Source organism: Cryptotermes secundus, unplaced genomic scaffold (assembly GCF_002891405.2).
Source record: "Cryptotermes secundus unplaced genomic scaffold, Csec_1.0 scaffold1964, whole genome shotgun sequence".
Taxonomy (NCBI): domain Eukaryota; kingdom Metazoa; phylum Arthropoda; class Insecta; order Blattodea; family Kalotermitidae; genus Cryptotermes; species Cryptotermes secundus.
In genome coordinates, this window is record NW_019731612.1 from 186,577 (window position 1) to 208,659 (window position 22,083).

The 22,083-nt window shown below is 38.7% G+C and overlaps 1 protein-coding gene across 8 annotated transcripts in view; it reads right to left on the reverse strand.

The window, feature by feature from the left end:
• Nucleotides 1–412: 412 nt before the first annotated feature.
• Nucleotides 413–22,083, reverse strand: part of LOC111867324 (ubiquitin carboxyl-terminal hydrolase MINDY-2) — a 41,923-nt gene continuing 20,252 nt past the window's right edge. For 6 of the 8 annotated variants that reach the window (XM_023857071.1, XM_023857070.2, XM_033752636.1 and 3 more), the window contains 5 exons: nt 19,371–19,427; nt 16,503–16,693; nt 14,344–14,442; nt 2,248–2,389; nt 413–792 (listed from right to left, as the gene is read on the reverse strand). In XM_023857071.1, coding sequence (XP_023712839.1) covers nt 778–792; nt 2,248–2,389; nt 14,344–14,442; nt 16,503–16,693; nt 19,371–19,427 — 504 coding nt within the window. In that variant the 3' untranslated portion in view covers nt 413–777. The remainder of the gene's footprint in view (nt 793–2,247; nt 2,390–14,343; nt 14,443–16,502; nt 16,694–19,370; nt 19,428–22,083) is intronic. The other 2 variants (XM_023857074.2, XM_023857075.2) reach the window with 2 other exon arrangements.

The following is a 22,083-nucleotide window of genomic DNA, read 5'->3' on the forward strand; positions in this document are numbered from 1 at the left end:
GCCATAGTGGGGCTGGAACAAATTGAAGAAAAAATCCACTTCATTGGGACTCGAACCCATGACCTTCCAGCTTCCAGTGTAGTGTCTCAACCAACTACACTACTGCATGCCCCCATGAAACAGGAGAATAATCCATTTACACTTTGCGATTTCTGAGAAGATCAGTCTAATTCAGGAATTCTGACCTGACTGCTACAAAGGAGTAACTGAATGAAAGCAAGAAGTAAAATATATGTTCCAGCCCTGTCTCATATCATACAACTCCACAACCATTATCACATGGAGCATTTACTGTTTTGGCTTGCAATAAAGTGAAAAATTGACAAATGTAATTATATTCAGTGGGAATATTCCAAAACTCCAAAATGTAATCTTCCTGAACAGTGTTTTACATATATATATATATATCATCACAAATATGAAGTTCACTGAAAGTTATGAATCTGTTGCTGTCCCATTTTAGTGGCATCTGGAGGCAAGACCAGAATATTACAGATATATACACGCTGTCTCACAGCAGCTGCAGGACGCAGCCCTGTGCTTGCTGATCCCACTTCCGGTATTTTCAACGCAACCTTACACAACAATTAATATGATAAGAGACATCATTTCAATACAATACACAGTTGTATCTATCATTGCAAATTGAAGATTCAGTGAAAAAGCACATCGGTGTTAATAAAATATTCTTAAAATATACTCATGTATCTTGTTTCCATGTAGGATATAAACTCCAAGGCTTTCTAGATGTACGAGGTGGAGTGTGTTCAGTTGTCATCATAGGATGGTGCACTAAAACAAGAAAAAGTGATAAACAAAGGAAGTGCATTTTGTGTAGCACTGTTCAGCTATTCTATACTGAAAATATTTCTGGATTCCACTGCATGATTGCTGTAAACCCTCACTAATCTGGATTAACTGATAATCAGAATTACTGAAGCAAACAGTAGACCTAAAAAAAAGCATACAAACAAAAAAAAAAATAAATGGAAAATTTAATGATATAACTAGTGCTGATGAAAATAAATAACGAATTATCACACTACAGCCTTTATTTAAAAACTATAAAGAGATAATACATTTATTTGCCGATATAAGACTCAGAAGTTGTACTTATTTTGAATGTGATAATGCAGGTTTGAAGAAACCATGAAGCTTTTTCTGAACAGACAAGTGACCCATCTGCCTTCCTAAATGTCATGTGCCTTTTAAAATATCTACTCAACTGTGAACACTATTTTCCATTTTTCATATTTCAATGCAGATTATCCAACATTTTGATTAACTGTAACCAGATTAGCAAGGGTTTACTGCAATAATTATTTATGAAATATTTAATGAAGTTGTCATTAACTCTGACTATAAAGGGACAAGTGAAAGGATGATCAATGAATAATGACTTAGACAAAATGTTGGTATAAGCAGTCATGACCCATCTAAGGTTCTGTTCCAGTATTTGATACGAGGTGCTGAGTAAAACCATAAATAATTTGTATAATAATCAGTCTTAGGACTGAGGTTTGATTCTGGAATCTTTCAAATATAAAACAGGTATGCCATTTACTTGACTGCAGAATTCTGTATGAGTATGTGAAAAGCATCATATCTACCTTGCAGATGGGAGCAGTATGTACCTTCAAAACCTTGGTACCCACCTAGCACACTACAAGACATCAGAACATAGTGAAAACCCCAAACTTCATTCAAAAAGCAGCATGAAGAACAGAAATAAATACTAGACTTCTAATGTGGCTTGAATATGGAATATATTTGATGCTGGAAAGGTGTTTGTCATAATGGTGTAAATTTTGATGTTTAGGGATAACAAGAAGTTCTGAGAAGAATTAGTCACCTACTTTCCTTTGATATGACATGGACCACACAGAAAGTTAAAAAGAATTAGGGGTGACAGATACCCAGGCAGCAAGATGGTCTCATAAGCCTCATTTCAGTTTAAAAAAAAGTATGCTAAAAACAAACAAAACAAAGTGTATTATTCTGCATATGTCTATACAATCCAAAATTTGAAAGAAAATTCTAAGGACTGACAATAACACTAACACTACACTATGACATCATTAAAACTGCACGAGCTCAACCCCAAGATAGTTTTGTGGGCTATTTTACACTCACATCCTTCGTTCTGGAAAACTGACTGAAAACTGAAAGTCAACTCAATATCAGCCCAGTCATTCTCTTGTCCCAAGTGAACACATCTGTACATGAAACAGCAAACAATGCACTTACTGATTCCTTTTTGTTTCGGTCCCCTGACGCAGGTTGGGCGTGAGCATAGGGGCGGGTATGGCCATGTGACACTGCTGCAACAGGGACTGGGCTCTGTGCACGTTGCCGTTCATCTTCATGGAGATGATGCGCCAACTCTTCACTAGAAACAAAACAGAATAGCTCTAAGCTGTATCAAACACATTTCTTGGTTCACTGTACTTAGGACCTGCGAGATAAATGGAAAGTTGCTCCACAAAGCAGGAAAGTACGCTAATTATCATGGCATGCAGCACAATTAAGGATTAGTGTATTTATGACAACAAATTAAGAACAAGAAAACTGGTGATAAGTAACACAGTGAACAATTAAATTACTGTATTTCCTACTCGTGTGTTACAACACATGTCAGCAATAATTTTCAGTACACATCTGTCAAAAAGCATATAATTTTGCATTTAATAATGTTGTTTTTTGTATCAGCACCAGCAAAAGGACAACATAAGAAATCATTTCCTTTTCTTTTACAAAGATTCTGATATTCAGCACCTTACAGCTTAATTGAAAGAGTTCAAAAGAAAATACACACATGGAACACATTACATGCCTTCCTTCACAGTGTCGCATTCAAACCACAGAGATGTAAACGGAACAGGGAACAACTAGAGGGTCAATGAACCCAAAATGTGGCTATAACCATGATAAAACGCTTAAGGTTCTCACAGCAGTCACTATGAAGATTACTACCCTCCAGGATGTGACACCGCGCAGTCCGGTAGGAGTTCACCAACAAAAGTTCTGAAGAATGCACTGCCTCCATCTTCAGGGAGAATAGTAAGACAAGCACATAACCGCCAAGAAGCAGGTGACATGCACAAAATTCACGGGACCACGAGCTGTCACACAACAGCATCCTCATGTCGCTTGTTCTTGCTTCATTCAACTGTGCTTTCAATAGCTCAGGGCACACAGTAGCCTATTTGGTTGAGGCACTATGCTACAAGCCAGAAGGTTGTGGTTTTGAATCCTGATGAGGTCACTACATTTTTCAATTGATCTAAACTTTCCAGCTACACTATAGCGATGATGTCAACTCAGCCTCTGACAGAAATGAGTACCAGGAATCTTCCTGGAGGGTAAAGGGATGCCAGCGTGTAAGGCTGACCTAGGGCTGCACCATAGCTCAAGCGGTTAGTCGCTGGCTTCCCACCGCGGCAGCCCGCGTTTGATCCTGGGTTTGGTCAAGTGGGATTTGTGGTGGACAAAGTGGCGCTGGGGCGGATTTTCTCCGAGTACTTCGGTTTCCCTTGCCAATCTTCATTCTACCAAATTCTCCATCTTCATAATCACCCGGGGCAGGTACAATAGGCCAATCAGTGGCCACTGTGCTGAGTGGACCCAGTTGGACTCCACCCCCCACTAAGTGGAAAAAGGCTGACCTCACCATCATTTGTGAGCTGACTGTCTTGAAAATGTTGACGCCTCAGTGTCTCATAATCCTACGGGGATCCACGGCCTGTTACAGGGATATCATTACCTTTCACATTTCAATAGCTCAGGCTACACAGCATCAAATGGCACAGTGATCAGTAGACAATGAAATAGAAAGAACATTGAAAGATGTGCTTGTGGTCTACTTTGCAATATCATCCTGGCATGTGCCTGAGGTGCTGAAGAATACTGTGAAAACCTCAAACAGGATGCCAGGTCTCCAGGCCAAGATATGAACTATGGACAAAGCAGGGGTGCTACAATCTTGATCACAACATTCAGTCTATAAATACCATGTACAAGGAACACCTTAAATGAGGGTTAAAACAATGTGGGTCCAAACGGTACAAAAATTTCCTATCAGCACACTCCTCACAAAGCTATTGCTGGCCTCAACTGCCTTACTGACGTCTGTGCCTAGCTTTCCTTGTCCTGTCACTTCTACTGTCATGGGTGAGGAAGCCGACTGAAGTCCTGGACCATCTCATTTTATTTGGTCCATGTGTCATAACAGACTGACAAGTCATTCGTGGTACTGTTAAGAGTCTTCAGTTACTTTTTCCTTTGCAGTCACTTTGCATTCAACGCAATGAGAACAGTGAACTGCTGGAATCACGAAGCAAACATAATGACATGTGCAGACGTGCACGTTAAGCACAAAGGTTGTATGGTCAGTACCAACCTCCCCTTTGGCAAGAGAATTGTTTGGCTTTGGAATCAGCTAAACTGCATTGCATTGCATTTAAACTCATGACTTGTGGGAAAAGTTATCCTGAGCAGAAGTTGAGATTAACTATTGCCATAAAAACATTTTCTGCAGGCACATTACGGTAACTTACAAATTCATGTTATGGCATGCTGAAAATGAGCTTGAAAGTGTCAAGAGACGGTAGGACAGTTTGAACTCCCTTGCAATGCCACACACCATAAGCTATATGCACAAGACAGAGAGCAACCAGTTACAAAACATCTCTCGGTCATATGAGCTGAAATGTTAAAATGTGTTATGCGCGCAGCGAAGGTGAACTCTGCAGGAAGGAGAGGAAATGGAATTTTACAGCATGTGTGCCACTTGCTAATCACACACATCTGATGCCTAAATGCAAGCTATCACACTAAGCATACACACAAACCCACCCCTGCACAAGTACTTGCCTTACACACAACCAATTACCACTACTACATGCTTAGATAAAAGTGGTCACTTCTTTACACCACTAAACCCATGACAAAAATTTACATCCACACCAGCAACATAAAGAAAAGCGAATATTACAGGAAAGTTTAGAAAACAGGATAATTTTAATCCCAGCATATCAGAGTGACTGCTAGAAAATACAAATGTACAGAAATTCAATCAGCAACACTTTTAGGTCATTTCGGGTAGTGGGTCCATACATTAGCCAGTATTTTACTGTAAGAATTTGAACATCAATGCAATATTTCACCATACGTAGCAAACACATCATTTTGTAATTCATGTCAATACATGTCCACAGCACTGCTGTTGTTTCATAATTTCTTTCAAAGAGGAAACTAATGTTACAGCACTCAGTACATTTGGCGGGCGAGTCCATGTACAACTCAGCACTATAAAGTCCAAGCTAATGACTGTCATTAAATATACAAAGAAATGTGTATGGCATGTCTCCTGTATAGTCCTTTCTTAACAGTGAAATGGTTAACACAACACCAAACTGTTAAAATACAGAAGTGTTCAAAATTACTAAAACATGACAGTTTATACAAATTAACATAAACTTCTGAAGGAAGATTTAGGACAGTCTCTTGATACTGCTGATAAATAAGTTATTGCAACAGAATAAATAGTGATTAATGCTGTCAATTAAAATTGTATTAAAAAAATATCTAAGACAAAGCGAACCACTAACACATTCAATATTCAGTCAATATTTAAGTATAATGTCATACAACTGGGAAAAGAATATAGCAACCATAAGACATCTGCAGAACAAGGAAGAAGCAAAGACAGTCAGTGTATTTCAGAAAGCTATGACACTGTTCTCTCCAAGGCCTGTCAATAATTTGACTGATATTATTAATCAGTATTTATTTTTATTTAATGATTTGTTTACATAAAATTTAGTTACCACAGTTTGCTGACCGTCTTACAGTGTATACACTTTTTCCACCTTATTCTTCACTTCCACACTACATGTTTCAGCACAATGTGCCATCTTCAGGTGTCTTTATGCATGTTAAACTATTGTACTGCATGCCATAATGTCTTCATTCTAAAATGACTAAAATCTGTATTCGTAATATAGGACGATGAATTCTAAATAATAAAACTTTTCAGGATTCATCCTACGTCGCACTCAAACACGCGAATTACGCCAATCCTCTTTTATGTGAGCATTCTTCCTACATATTTGTGTATCGTGTTCTGTGTTGTGTTTTTTTGTTCCTGTTACTGCACACGTTGTATTGCTGGATCTGTGTGTGTGTTTGAGTGCGATGTAGGAAGAATCCTGAAAAGTTTTATTATTTAGAATTCATCGTCCTATATTACGAATACAGATTTTAGTCATTTTAGAATGAAGACATTATGGCATGCAGTACAATACTTTAACGTGCATAAAGACACCTGAGGATGGCACATTAGTGCTGAAACATGTAGTGTGGAAGTGAAGAATAAGGTGAAAAAAGTGTATACACTGTAAGCCGGTCAGCATAAACCATGGACATGAATCAGCGTAACAGGGTGCTAAAATATAACAATGATGATGATGAAAATCAAATTTAACTTTAGTCATTCTGGTCCATCAGACTAATCAATATTATAGAATGAGCTGACTACACCATGCAGTGTGACCCAAATGTATATTTAATATATACTATGATGCACCATACACACCAAATCATTCTATGAAAATCAAATGCCATATTGCTTGGTTCTGTACAGGTAACATGGACATCCGAAAGTAACTAATTTGAAAGATACTGATGTGAATATTTACACTTCTGGTGGTTTACACAGGAAGTGAATTCCTACTTGGAGCACAGAAGGCACGGAGGTTATCCTCATTCAGCCATATTAACATAATTAAATTTTAAGAACCAATAGAAATCATAAGTGAAGAATTATGGATAAGCCCACAATTTCATTTCAAGCGATAGCACAGATCAGCACACTATATTTATGATGTCTAGTTTCAAAACGAGATGATCCCCATGTCATATTGTAACATTTTGTGTTAAGTAAGCTGCATCATTTAAGCCTATCTACAAAACTTAATACAGTGTTCAAGTGCAATAAACAAATTTATTTCATTTGAGCAAAGTCTGAAAAATAGAATAAATATATTTCTACACTTTATCAGTTGAACTGAATTGAATTTATTTACATTCTATAAATCCTAAGTAGGTTAGTACCTTTGGATACAGAACAAGTCAAAAGGTTACATACATAAGTACAGGCAATTTTAGCTTAAAAATTAATATAACTTAATTTTACATCATTCTCTATTTACATTGAAGTATTCATCTAAAGAGTAGAAGGAATGAGCATGTAGATAATTCTTTAACTCTGATTTAAACTTTTTAGTATCATTGCCCAAGTTTTTAATACTTTGTGGCAGATTGTTGAACACTTTTATGCCAGTAAAGTAGACTCCTTTTTGATATACTGATAAAGTTGATGAGGGTAGGTGGAAGTTATATTTTTGTCTAGTATTCATGTTATAGACATCAGAATTTAATTTGAATTTATCTTTGTTGTAAACAACAAATAAGAGAAGCGATAATATGTATTGCGATTGAAGAGGTAGAATTTTTAATTTCTTAAATAATTCTCTACATGAATCTCTACTTCTACATCCTGTAATGATTCTAATTATATTCTTTTGTATTTTAAAAATTATTACACTATGTGAAGAGTTCCCCCAAAATATTAATCCATAGTTCATAATAGAATGAAAGTAGGCATGGTAAACCATCTTCAATGTTTCCTGTGACATAAAAGGCTTAATTGATCTCATCGCATAGCAAGCTGCATTTAATTTAGGTATAATTTGTTCAATATGTATTTTCCAAGACAGTGTACTGTCTACATGTATTCCAAGGAATTTTGTATCAAGTACTTTACAGATTAATTTGTTGGCATAACTGATGTCCAGATCAATTTGGTGGTTGTTTTTAGTTGTGAATGATATGTAATGGGTTTTATCAAAATTTAATGAGAGTAAATTGGCTTCGAACCATCTGTTTAAGGCTTCAAATACAATATTTATGTCATTTTTAAAGTTTTCAAATTTAGAGTTCTTAAATATTATACTAGTGTCATCTGCATATAGAATTGGTTTAGATTTATTGTTGATGGTTTTAGATAGATCATTTATGTAGAGAAGAAAAAGTAAGGGACCTAAAATTGATCCTTGTGGAACACCGTGCTTTATAATTCCCCAGTTTGAAAATGCATTATGACTGGAGTTTTTATTATTTATTTCAACTCTTTGATACCTGTTTTTGAGGTATGATTTGATCCATTCATTAGCTTTGCCAGTTATTCCATAGAAATTTAATTTCGATAGTAAGATATCATGATTAACACAATCGAAAGCTTTTGCTAGATCACAGAAAATCCCTCCCACAATTAATCTGTCATTGAGAGCACTTAAAATATCGTTAGTTAGTTCATAGGTTGCTTTTTCTGTTGTTAGGTCTTTCCTAAATCCAAATTGCTCTTTGACTAATATGTTGTTAGAATTTAAGTGTTCAAGTAGTCTATTATACATAACTTTTTCAAAGACTTTTGAGAATGAAGTCAATATGGATATTGGTCTGTAATTAGAGATGCATTTTCTCTCTCCTTTTTTAAAAAGTGGTTTCATTACAGCGTATTTTAAGCGTTGAGGAAAAGTACCTGATGATAAAGATTTATTACATAGATGATTCAAGGGTGAACTGATGTAAACAGAGCTTGCTTTAAGTAATTTGGTAGAGATTTCATCATATCCATGTGAATTTTTGGGCTTAAGGGATTTAATAATGTTTTCAATTTCCTTCCTTGTTGAGAATTTGAGATTGATATTTGGAAATGAATTGTTAAAGGCACGAGACAGATAGTATATTGGATTATTATTATTATTATTATTATTATTATTATTATTATTATTATTATTATTGGAATATGTTTTCTCAGCTAATGAAAGGAAATATTCATTAAATGCACTTGCGATAGCTTGTGGATTGTTAGTGGACTTCCCTTCAATATTCAAACTTTGTACGTCTTCATTAACAGATTTCTTTCCTGATTCAACTTTCACAATATCCCAGGTGGTTTTAATTTTATTGTTTGATTTTAGAATTTGGCTGTTATAGTTATTCTGTTTGGCTTCTTTAATGACTTTTGACAAAATTTTACAGTACATTTTGTAGTGACTTTTTAGTCTTGGATCATTACTGTCCCTACTGGCCAAATATAGTTGTCTTTTGTGTTTACATGAAGTTTTTATTCCAATTGTTATCCAGGTGGATTTGTTTTTATTTTCATTTTTGACTATTTTTAAGGGAAAGCTTGAATAAAAGATCCTCAAGTATGTGTTCAGAAAGCAATTAAATTTAGAATCAATATTATTGCTGTCAAATACATTGTCCCATGATTCATTACTTAATTTTGTGACAAAATCTGCCATCGTATGCTTGTTGATTTTCCTTACTGTTTGATATTGTTGATTACTGGGCTGAAGGTCAATATTATTTATTTCTATGAGTTGAGCATCATGATCGGATAAGCCATTTATAAAGGGTCCTACAGTATAGTCTCTTAATTTTGAGTTATCAATGAATATATTATCTATCGCTGAACTAGAATTATTTTGAACTCTTGTGGGAAAGTTAACAGTACTGGAGAGATTGTAAGATGATAACAAAGAGTCTAAATTTAGTTTCCTATTACTGTCGATGAGATAGTTTATATTTATATCACCACAAATTATAAATTCAACTTTTGAACTATGCAGTACATTTAGGATGGTTTCTAATCTATTTATAAAGTGATTGAAGTTTCCAGATGGGGCTCTATATAAAGTCAGTATACAAATATTAGAAAAAGGAGAGTCTAACTTTAGAGCACATGCTTCCAGATCCTGGTCTTTGCAATAATCTTCTAAATTTATTTTAGTAAATTTTAGGTTTTTGTGTACAAAAATACTCACTCCTCCTTTCTCCAGTGTTTTCCTACAGTATCTAGCACCTAAATTATAATTTTCTAAGTGAAGATGTTCTAATTCCAGCTGTTTCATGTGATGTTCAGTAAGGCACAGTATGTGTGGAAGATTTGAATTCATGGAGCTTATTAGTTCATTTGTTTTGTTTCTCAATCCTCTTATATTCTGATGGAATATTCTTAGTACTTTATTATTCACTGAATTTAGTAGACTGCAATTACCTTTTCCGATTTCTATTGGTTCGCTTACATTATTGTCTGAAAGATTAGTTTCTTTTGCAATTTCTTTTACTTGATAAACTTTACTTGCACTCTTTATCCTAAAAAATGATTCTGAACACCCATGACAACTGGAATGTGTCTGCCTTTAATGCTCTCTGCAATGAGTCGCGTCAGCTTGTCCTTGCCTCGAGGATTAAGATGCAAACCATGGACAGTGTAGGCAGGAACAGCGTGATCATAGCAGTGAGTCTGTTACTGTATAGGGGTTGTGTGTATCAACTCGTGCATTAAAACAGCACATACTTTGTTGGGAAACCCTAACAAAGGATTATCATGCAGTGAAGTTTGTGGTCATTGCAACACCCCTAAGACCCTCATGCAAAACTGAGCCCACACTAGTACACCTATATGCTCCCTGAGTCCTTAAAACCTAACCATGGACTGAAACCACATTGCACTCAATCAATCAAGGCAGTTTTAACTCACCTGAATCAAATCAGTTACCATAATAGATAATTCAAAGAGGAAGGAGAGTTTAGAAAATCAATGAAATCGCAATTTTTTGAGCTTCAAAGGGTGCGGTGAGACAGCCCACAAACTGGCCTAAAATTACAAGTTTAAAGTTGTGCAGAAACGAATGTTGTCTCACTATGTAATAGTAACAAAAAAGCATCAAGAAAGCTGTAAAATCAAAAGAACATATGTGCAATGGAGTACTTTTCACTGTAACATAAATATCAACATCTTTCTGTATGGGTACTACACATTTACATTACATACACAGACAGTCTGTGGTCATCATCTGTCTGTTTATTTCCTTCACATTAACAAACCTTTCATTATTTCTAACAAATTTGCCCTTAATAAATGACATTCAAGGAATGTATCCCTTTCATAAAATAAAGAATCATTGTGTAGCATCACTTTCAAAGCATGAAAGCATACTACTAACTTCCTGGTCAACGAGTGCTCCCCTTCATAAATCGGTTCCTTCACCCTTCCTAGGGAGAAGACAAAGACAGGAAAAAGAAAAAATACTATTTCACCATATAGCAACCAGAAAACTGAGACACACTGCACAAAGCATGATGAAACGATTCAACATCTTAAAACCATATTCAACAAAATGCAACAAAAGCACTGCCTTGCTGTCACATTCAATACTTTGAGCCATCATCCTGAAGTATACAGAAAAAGTTTACAATTTTCACTTACTCTCTCATTAAATAAAATTCAATAATAGCAACAGATCTAAATGAATTAACTTTTGAGGCATACATTATTCTGACAAAATATTAGTTTAAGAACAATGCACAGAATGTCAGAAAATGCTAAATCACCACTCTCAAACTGAGTGGAAATGAATTAAATTTTGCTGCCTTGTAACAATCACAGAAATTCCAATATGCAGTTAATTCCCCATTCTAACAGGAAGTTGGAGAGAGAGTCATTTACTGGAATGCATGCTCCCTTACTTGTATATGTCTGTTCATTAAGTTATAGTTGTGGTACTTAGAGCTGACAGTCCACAAAAAGCTGCGCAGTGGATAGGCAGGTCCTTTCGTGAAAGTTGAGGGGTGTTGTGATTACTCATTTGTCTGCATTAAATGCAAGCAGACGTCTCAAGAGCATTCTTCCTTGTATAGTCAAGTTAAAAAGTTTTGACTCTTGGAGTCGTATTTGAGTTTATTATTCTCTATTTACTGTATTAATATTGTGACGCGTTACCTTGCGTTCATCGCCGCGCAACGGCTACAGTGGAAATTGTTGAGTTCCAACAGCGACAAATCGAATACAAACAGACCGTTGCGAAGGAGCATTCCCGAGGCAACGGATTGCCAAACACGTGAGTTTGGAATAGGCACTTCCATGGTAACGCAAAGAACATGGAGCCGTTGTGTAGACAATGCAGAAGCAACGAACGCGTCTCCCCTGAAATGAACTACAGAGAGTTCGTTGTCCCCTTTACGTAACAGCGGACAGTATAAACGAAACAGTGAGGAATGGTGTCTGGTATCCAGTCCACAGAACACCTACATAAGCCAAGAGCTACAGAGACAGAAGACAGCAACAAGACAGCAAGAGAGCTGTCGCCGAAGACAGTTGAGATCCAACCACAGACATAGATAGTTGAGACGTCGCATTGAAGTACTGGACCAGAAGTCAAGTGGTGACAGTGACAATATTTTATTTTATTGTTTATTTTTATTCGTTGATTTTCTTTTTTGTTTATTTATATTTGTTCATTTTTTTCTCTCTCCTTTAGCATGCCACCTAAACAAAGTAAATTGAGTGGAAAAGTGTTGCATTCACAATCAAGAGAAATTGTTAGTAATGTATATAAGCATATGAAAGAGGCTGGTCCAACAATTACAGTGAAGAACATAGGAGTGGAAGTAGCAAGGGCAACAGGTGTATCGGAAAGTAGTGTCAGAAGAATAATAAGAGAAACAAAAAATATCGAATCTGGGGCTTCCACTTCCTTTTCGACGCCCCATAAAGAAAGACCTAGGAAATCTCCACTAGCCACTTCGAGCATTGAGCAACAATTAATGGCAGGGAAGGCCTTTTGAACGCAGGACGGGAGTTCATCTTCCATGTTGGCGGTGATAGTGATGACAGTTCTGATGATACCTCCGATTCATCTGGTGGTGACGAGGAAGGACAGGCATGTGGAGATGATATCTATGCGGACACTGCCGGTATTGCCCCTTTAGAATAGACCCGTGTAATATGTAAATAAACTCTTCATGTATATAACAGTGAAAAGTGTATAATAGTGCATTGCATAGTGCATAATGGTCTGCCATTCAGCACTTAAAACTTAACATCGGATGTGTAAACATCATCGAGACTAGACCGCCAACACTACACAACACAATGAGGTAAGAAATTATTTCCTTTTGAGAACGCCTGTACTGCATTCCCCGCCACACTTGTCGCCATGCTGGAGCTCTCCCCACCACTACCAATACTTCTCCTACTCCGCATCAGAGAACTGTCAGCTCTAAGTACTAGAGCTTTAGTGAAACTGACAAAACAATAAACAGATTAACCTACAGGTTCACAAACTTGATTCCTTCAGAAATGATATCTTCAGCGGTTTATGTAGTTAAAACAAACATGTACTGTCTGGAAAATGTGACGCTTCTCTCATGCTTTAAAACCTGTGAGCTCCTGTGAGCCAAATTCCTTCGATCCTAACACCTTTCAGTGCCATATTTTTAAAGCAAGAACTCTTTACAGTCATATCAGTAGTGTGAGCATGCATGGAGACCTGTAGTCAGACTGCCCTACTTCTAGGCAAGGAGTCCATACACAATTCACAAATACTATACACAAGACTGGAACCAATATAGTGTTCCACCGACCAACAGGAAGCAACTGAGACAGAAGCCAGTTAGGTCATCATTCCAGAACATGAAAGGGAAGGAAGTCAGGTGATATATGGAGTGATGGAACACAAAACAGTAAAAACATCACAACCAAAACATCATGAGGGGAGAGGGGGGGGGGGTATAAAAGGCAACAGGTAAAGACACTGGCCTGAAAGTGCCATTCCTGAGCCTTCAAATACAGCACAAGGCTCAGTGCCAGAAAAGTTTAGAACTCGTGGATGAGAAAGATCAGGTAAAGGTAAACCTATCCCTGTAACAGGCTGCGGAGACCCATAGAGTTGTGATGTCCAGGCTGCCACATTTTCTAGACAATCACCTCACAGATGGCGGTGAGGTTATCAGCCTTATGCACCAGCTGGCCGCCCTTTACCCCCAGGAAGATTCCCGGTACTCATTTCTGTTACAGGCAGAACCGACCCCAGGGCCATAGTGCGGCTGGAAGGATTAGGTCAACTGAAAAGTCCAATGACCTCATCAGGAATCAAATTCCTGACCTTCTCGCTTGTAGCGTAGCCCCTCAACCAGCTATTTTACCATGTGCCCTGGATGAGGAAGGTTAACATTTGGGGCTGGCACAGCTGGTTTCACAACAGTCAGTGATTACAGTTCAGGCTGGCAGTGAAAGACTTGATAATGAAGAAGTTAGTGAGCAGCATAAAGCAACAGAAACCACGGGATGCAAAAGAGACAGAGTTAAAACTCTGAATATGTGAATGGGTTGCATGCAATAGAATGCAAACAGCTGCCTCTCGGTGTCCCTCTAGACAGCCCCTGTGAGTGAACACACATTGCACAGCCACCAGGTGTGTCACTTACTTGCAAGTGATCTCCTGCGTCTGTTTAAATTCCTCCCAAGCTTGTTCATTCTCGTATTGTGCCTTCTGTTCCTCTTGAAGTGAGAGAGCCAGCAGGAAACTGACAACACACACTCAAATTACCCGCATTGTCTCACAGCTCTCCCAAACAAAACATAAACAAGTTGAGCACGGTGCCATATCCCACAAGACAGTGCTCTTCAAACTGGGAACGCTTCATACGGTTCTTCACATAGCACCTGCCTTAACAGGCACGTACATACTAAGCTACCTGCATTCCAGTACCACATCAATGAGGCACACAAGGAATACGCAAAGCCCCAAACACTCTTAACCTCAGCAGTTGATGGAGGTGAACCATAACAGCTGCACAAGTGATACGCTACAGACTGTACAGTCAAGGTTACAGCACCAGTGGAGGAATTGCAATTCTCTTTATAGGAGCGTTTTCTGGATAGCTTTTGGGCCTATTTAGTCCCCTGTGCCCTTCCCAGGGGTCAATGCAACCAAACCATCAATATGACCATTCCATGCTGAAATTAATAATATGTGGGGTTTTACCTCCAGGCCTCAACACATATTTTCATGGAATGTGGATCAGTTTACTATCACCACTTTCCACTAGAGTAGTTTTGGAAGTGCTCTCACAAATGGTTATGCTATTAATAGCTGCACAAACCATAAACAGAGAATGTGGTAATGAACCAGACTAGCAGCATGAACACGTGTTCAATCCGAATCATAGTCAACTGGTACTGAGGAAAGACAGGCAGCACACAAAACATCACTCAGTGTTTATGGCCAAGAACAGTACATGAGTCTGTACCACTGACTCTACACATATTCTTACATTAGAAACAGTGAAGACAGAGGAAGCATGTGTCCTTCTCTTCAGAACACACTTATGCAATACACTGCAACATAAAATATTACCTGAAAATAACACATGTATATTACAGACTGATGTGCCAGATTAATCCAGAATACAGCTGAAAATTCACACGTAGCTAACAAGAATGTTGTCGCCTTCTGAAACCAGTTCTTTCAATGGACCGTCCCCTCAAAACAATCAGCAAGAAATCGGTGACACCTGAGAAATGACATTTGTCTAAATTCCAAGCTGCACTACAAGAAACTGAACTTGAAAGAAGTGCTCTGTAACACGGTGAGGAGACAGCTTTGCACTGCAAAGAAACACATGTTGCTATGAGCCTGTGAAACACAATTGTAATATTTACTGTAAGAAATATAACTTGATGTTTTACATCAATATTCAAATGTGAATAATTATGTGACATTCAATGTGTACAGAGTGCAAAGAACAACTAACAAACCTAACTATGGTAATGAAACAAAAAGGTCTTCATATACTTTAGAGCTCCTAATTCATAACTATCCTCTGAGATGCAAAGATATTCAATGAAGGTAGAGTTTCTGGACAAGCATTCAGGACATCCGTCCATGTGGGGGGGGGCATAAAAAGGTAGAGCAAATCACAGAACTTTTTCATGAAAACAAATATTTCTCTGTACAGAAGAAAGAGTTCTGATGATGCTGTATAACACTTCAAATTAGTGTGTTTCTGGACTTGTCCATTGTTTGTTATTCTGAAAAACACTAAAGAACACAACGTTTTGGAAGCAGCATCTGTTTCCATCCTCAGGTGAAGAGACCAACAGATGAGCAAAATATAAGTTGCTGAACTACTGGCTGAATGTGTGGTATGGGTACTGCATTGCACCTTACATGCCCCTCTGGTTCAGTGGCTGGAAGCTCCAGCTGGCACAGGACTGGATATCTCATATCATTGCCATAATCCAGAAACAAACACAGGAAGTCCTTGCTAAGTTCAAAACAGAGGAATTCTGGAAAGCTTCCAACAAGGGCACAACTGCTGGACAAACTGCATCAAGCTGCAAGGAGACACTGTGAGATACAGGATAAATACACCAACACACAGAGGGAGAGAAAAACAATCCAGGAATTACTTGATCACACCACATACATGGGATGTAACATGTTTTCTTCCCAATATTTTGACATGCACACACAATCCGACATTTTAAATGAGGCAAAAAACTCTAACACTGTAAGCAACACCTCAGAACCTGTATGTCCTCTCCCATGCTCTGTCTAAATCTACTGATTACCCAGACTCACTCATGATTGATCTGCTGGTCCTCAGACACATCCAGGGGTAGAGCACGACAGGGCCCGGCTGCCTTGGGTGGCACCGTCACAAAATGGCCATCGACGAACATGCCATCACCCTCTATGTTTGATAAGGTTTCCCATACTACGCGGGGTTCGTGTAGGAATCCTTGGTCCGTAACCAACTGGAACAACTCGTTCTGCAAGCAGAGCACACACAGTGATGCACCAGTGCAGCGAGTAGACACGCAGGTGGCTAAGATCAAGGGAATGAGTGCTGCTGCACTTCTGGGTAGGGAAGGAGGTGCATCTCATGTTAAACACAATACTGGCTTATCAGAACATTCACATCTAAACTTGTAGCTAGATAACAGTAAACAGGTCACTTCTAGGCTTCTGAACAATGCTCTGTCAACTGCGCTCATTAGAGCCTAGAGCAGGAAATAAGAATGGCACTGTAATCATGAATTAGTTGTAAATGATATTAAGGCCACGCCATAGCTCAAGCAGTTAGTCGCTGGCTTCCCATTGAGGCGGCCCGGGTTCGATCCTGGGTCTGGCCAAGTGGGATTTGTGGTGGACAAAGTGGCACTGGGACAGGTTTTCTCCAAGTACTTCGGCTTCCCCCGCCCATCTTCATTCCACCAAATTCTCCATCTTCATAATCACCAAGACAGGCTACAATACGCCAATCAGTGGCTGCTGTGCTGAGCAGACCGAGTTGGACTCCACCACCCACTGAGCAACTTAAAATAAATGATATTAAAGCAGTGGCTGAGGCCTATTTTAATGGGTTAACCCACCATCTGCCTAGACAGACTGAGGAAAATCATGGAAACATTGTTAGAATGCTTCATGGAAGAGAGATAACTTGGGATTTCTTGAATATTAAAGAAAGTTAATGAGCACAGCAAAATGTTCAGTAAAGGCAGTGTTGTGCTTAACTAAGGAAGCACTGCGCCATGAACGCATGTGGGGGAGTCGATGTATAGATCCACAGATTCTTGGCTTTGTCACTATTTGGGAGGTGATTGGTCAGCTTCAGGCCCCCAGCCACTTTACCCCTGGGGAACATACCTATCGTATAGGAGGCTGCGTAAGCCCCACAGCTGGTCTGGATGAGCTGAAGGAGAGCCACCTGCTCTCACAACAGTATTTTCCTCAACTAATTTCTTGACCCTGAAGATGATGGCAATGAAACGTCATTTCACTTTCAGTGAACAACAGCAATCTTCATAACCACCTCTGGAAGAACCTCAAATCCTAGAGGCTTCACTAACTTTTAATAGACTGTCGCGCATGCACATCTGAATTACCACAGCCACCAGTGTGAGCACGCAATCAAGTCAGCAACACTACTAAACAAAAGCCACCCCTGCAACCAGAATGCCTTATGCTGTGGCCATTGATAACATTCCCAGTTCTTCTCAAACTCTTTACAGGGCACAAAGTAGCTAAATCAGAGGTGTACCCCTGACATGCATGTGATTTCTGCACCTCTCATGCCCTGCAGACACACAGTGTGTCACGTTACGTTATAAGTACACTCTAAAACAAAAGCAGTCATTCATTTTGATGTGTCTCTAATTCAGATTCTGGCTGAGACACAGAGCTTCTCTGCCGGACATCACTAACACTAAGAGAAAATTAAAAAGAAAAAAAACTTTCCTCTCCTGGCCGGCTAAGATGGTATATTTCTGACACAGAACAGGAAATAGCATTATTCTTACAGTCCGTGTTACACTCAGTAACCACAGCTCACATGGCACATCCAGGAACTGATGGAAAACACTTTAAACAACACATAAAAGAATTCCCACTGAAATATAAATATTTCAACATGGCTGAATGGTAACGGATGAATTTCCAGAAAAGTCTGAATGTGCCGACCAAACTGCTTGAAGCCAGGGATGTTGAGCCGCTGGCAATGGTGCCAAGTTCGGTAACAACTGAAACGCTGCCTGGCTCTGGTACTTTGTCTATATGAAGACCTGAACCCACTTGATAATTCAACATGTCACGAAGTTACAGTGCTTTCTGTAAGGTACAGTTTTGCTGTTGCTTTACGTACCAGCTCTGAATATTCAGAAACTTGGCTATTCACACAGATACAAAAATATAAAAAGGTAAAGTTGTCCCTGTGCTTAACGCCACGAAGGCATCTGGGGGAGTGGATGTATAGATCCACATTTCCTTGACCTCGGCATCAGTTGGAGGTGAGTGGTCAGCTTCACACCCTGGCAGCTTTACCCTTGAAGAAAGATCACCTGGTACCCAATGGTTAAGAGGCTGGGTGGATTTCTGAGCCGGTCTGAATGATGTGGAGACCAGAAAACCCTCTCCCCTACCAGGGCTCAGACTCTACCTCTTGGTCATCCAGCCCGTAGCCTGTTGCTGTACGGGCTACACTACTCTGGCTCACGGAGAAGCACAATGTGGTATTATTTTGTGGCCTATTTTGAATCATGGGCTACAGAAAATCTCTCAAATGATGCAACTGCAGAGTGTTTTGCTGTTGAACTCAGACAGACCCATAAGCCATGAACTGAAGAATGATCTAATAAATGTGCAACAGTGGACATCTGATTGAGGTCATAAGGCAGCGGCACTGGAGCACTAAGGATGGGTACAATCTCTTGTTACTGGCAAGAAGCTTCTGAAGTAAGTCAAGCACAAGGCAGGGAAAGCATCCGTAACTTAAGCTATCATTTCAGCTAAATTCATGACTCTCTTCACGCAAGTTAATACCCGGAGGCTGCTTCACCTTCTACTGCAGTTATACGGGATGTGTGCAAGCTGAAATCAAACTAAGCAAGCCATTTAGTGGACGCATGCCAAGAAAGAAGACTAAATCAACAGACAATAAACTCCACTCACCAACTCTTGTGACATGCCCAACAAATCTGACGAGGCTTCATCCACAGGTCCACACACCTGCCGATCAATTGCAACATCAAAATTGTATTTACAACAAATAACAACACAAACAATTATTATTATTATTATTATTATTATGAGGGATTTATAACTACACCTCCACTTCCTTTATGCACCGTCGTTTCTGAATGTGTTGCACAATATTCCCTTGTTTCATGCTCCAATTTATCAGTTATAGAGTGAAAGGACAGAAACTGTAATTCACAGTTGCCTTTATTTTTAAATAAAAATGAAAAACCCTGTACAGTAGACTCTCCTTAATCCGGAGTAACCGGGGGGGGGGGTCATCCAGATTAAGTGATAATCAGAATTAGTGAAGCAAAAGGTAGCCCTAAAATATTACAAAAAACTTAGAATACATATAATTGGAGAAGCTAATGACATAAGTAGTGCTGACAAGAATAAATAACAAAAATATCATTGTAGAGCATTTATTTAAAAACTACAAAAAGACAATACATTTATTCATCAATAGAAGACTCAGAAGCTGTACTTGTTTTTGAACGTGATAATGCAGGTCTGAAGGGGGGCATGCGATAGCGTAGTGGTTGAGGTGGTACAGTACAAGCCGGAAGGTCACGGGTTCAAATCCCAGTGAGGTCATTGAATTTTTTTCAGTTGACCTAATCCTTCCAGCCGCACTAGGCCCTGGGGTTTACTCAGCCTCTAACAGAAATGAGTACCAGGAATTAATTAAATAATCTTCCTGGGGAGTAAAGCGTGGCCGGCGCGTAAGGCTGACAACCTTACCGCCATCTTTGAGCCGATTGTCTAGATAATGTGGGACCCTCAACGTCTCACAACCCTATGGGCCTTCACGGCCTGGTACAGGGATAGCTTTACTTTTTTTTTTTTTAATATAGGTCTGAAGACACTGTCAAGTTTTGTCTGAAGAGACAAGTGACTCAGCTGCCTTCCTAAATGCTGTATTCAACTGTGAACACAATTTTTCATTTCAATCCAGATTAACTGCAACCTGATTAGCAACAGTTTACTGTAAAATGGAAAGTGTTCCACACAGAATACCTTTTGCCACACCTCCAGCAAAGGCTACAATTGCTACAGATGTTTCTTCAAAGTTCAGTGTGAAGCCAATTCTTTTGACTCATTTTACCTTTCGGTGCTCTTGTCAGAAGTACAGCCTGAAAAGTGCCTGCTTGGTGGTACAAACGTTATAAAATTAGATTCATCTTTCCATTCCTTCTGTGCAGTTAATAAGAAAAGTTCCTTAGTTCAAAAGCGGACTGTAGCCAATGTTCTAATTCTACAATGTACAGAGAACAATCATCACTTGCCAATCGTCTGCTGGAGCTCGCATACCTTTAACTATAAGCTACCATTTAATCCCTACGCTCATGTGGAGTTGCTCCATATGAACACAAGAACACACACGCATATGTGCACATACTAAATTGGCTAACATTAAAGCAAAGAACTTCTCTGTTACTAACTTCTAACAATGTTCTCAGGATGGTAACCTCCAACTCTTCTTCTTCTATAAACAACCCCCATAAACAAAAGTTTCACAAGACTGAAGTGTTGCTGCCAATACCCTCATTGCATCACTTTCTCTCTGGCATGAACACAACATTTTTAAACAGTTTCCTGTCCAGAAGTGACCACAATGATCTGACTTTATGGATGCTTACTGTGCTTTGATTTGCAATACTACGTAATATATGGTGAAATTTCCTCCCACACTTTCTAGCAGAACTGCATTTCACATAATTCACACAAAAATACCAGTTGTCTGATGGGATATCACATCACATTCACTACTGTAGCCTTATTCATTCACAATGACAATCACTGCTTAACGCAATACTTGACAATAATCAGCCTTATTCATTTACAACTGAATGGATACTGAGTAGAGCATAATGCATTTCAGCAACAATTACTAAAAGTGCTTGGGTTGAATGATTCATTCTACACACTTATGAGGGTTAGCTGGTTCCATAACGCATAAAGCCAGGAGATTGTGGGCCAACATTTTTGGGAAGGACAGAAGTACATGCACTGTACAGAGTCACTGGCAAGAATTCAAATACTGAAAACTATATTCTCGGTCTTTAGAAGACTCTTGTTAACTGTATTTATTTGCAATTCAATTGCAATGTTATGACACCAACAACACTGAATTATAAATTCCTATTAGGAAGGACACTAAACATGCTACTTTTCTGCTTGAAGTGTTTCTGTTATGGAAAGCCTGAACCAAAAAATTGATTAAAGTAACTGCTCCACATTTCTACACAATTATTTTACATTAAAACAAGGGACACAATATTATGTGGTTTTTGCCTTACAGTAAAAAAATTGGTCATACAAGAATTCTGCCAGTAATAGAACCTCAAAATATTCTCTAGAATTCTGTCTCTATACAAACTGGTATCAATATAAAAAAGGTATTTAGTTACCTCAGGACACAACGGCGTCTTCCCGTTCTGTGTTGCAATATCACTTGCTAAAAAGGCTTCTCAGAAGCATAATTTTCACAGGGCACAACACTGCTGTTCCTTTTGTATATGCTACTTCTTGAAGTAACACTGTGGGACACAACATGCTTTGCTGCCCTGATAATTAACGTGTTCCATTTTTCCCTTTCCTGTGTTCTGATAACAGCAACTGAAGTTAACCCCTTTAGCACGCA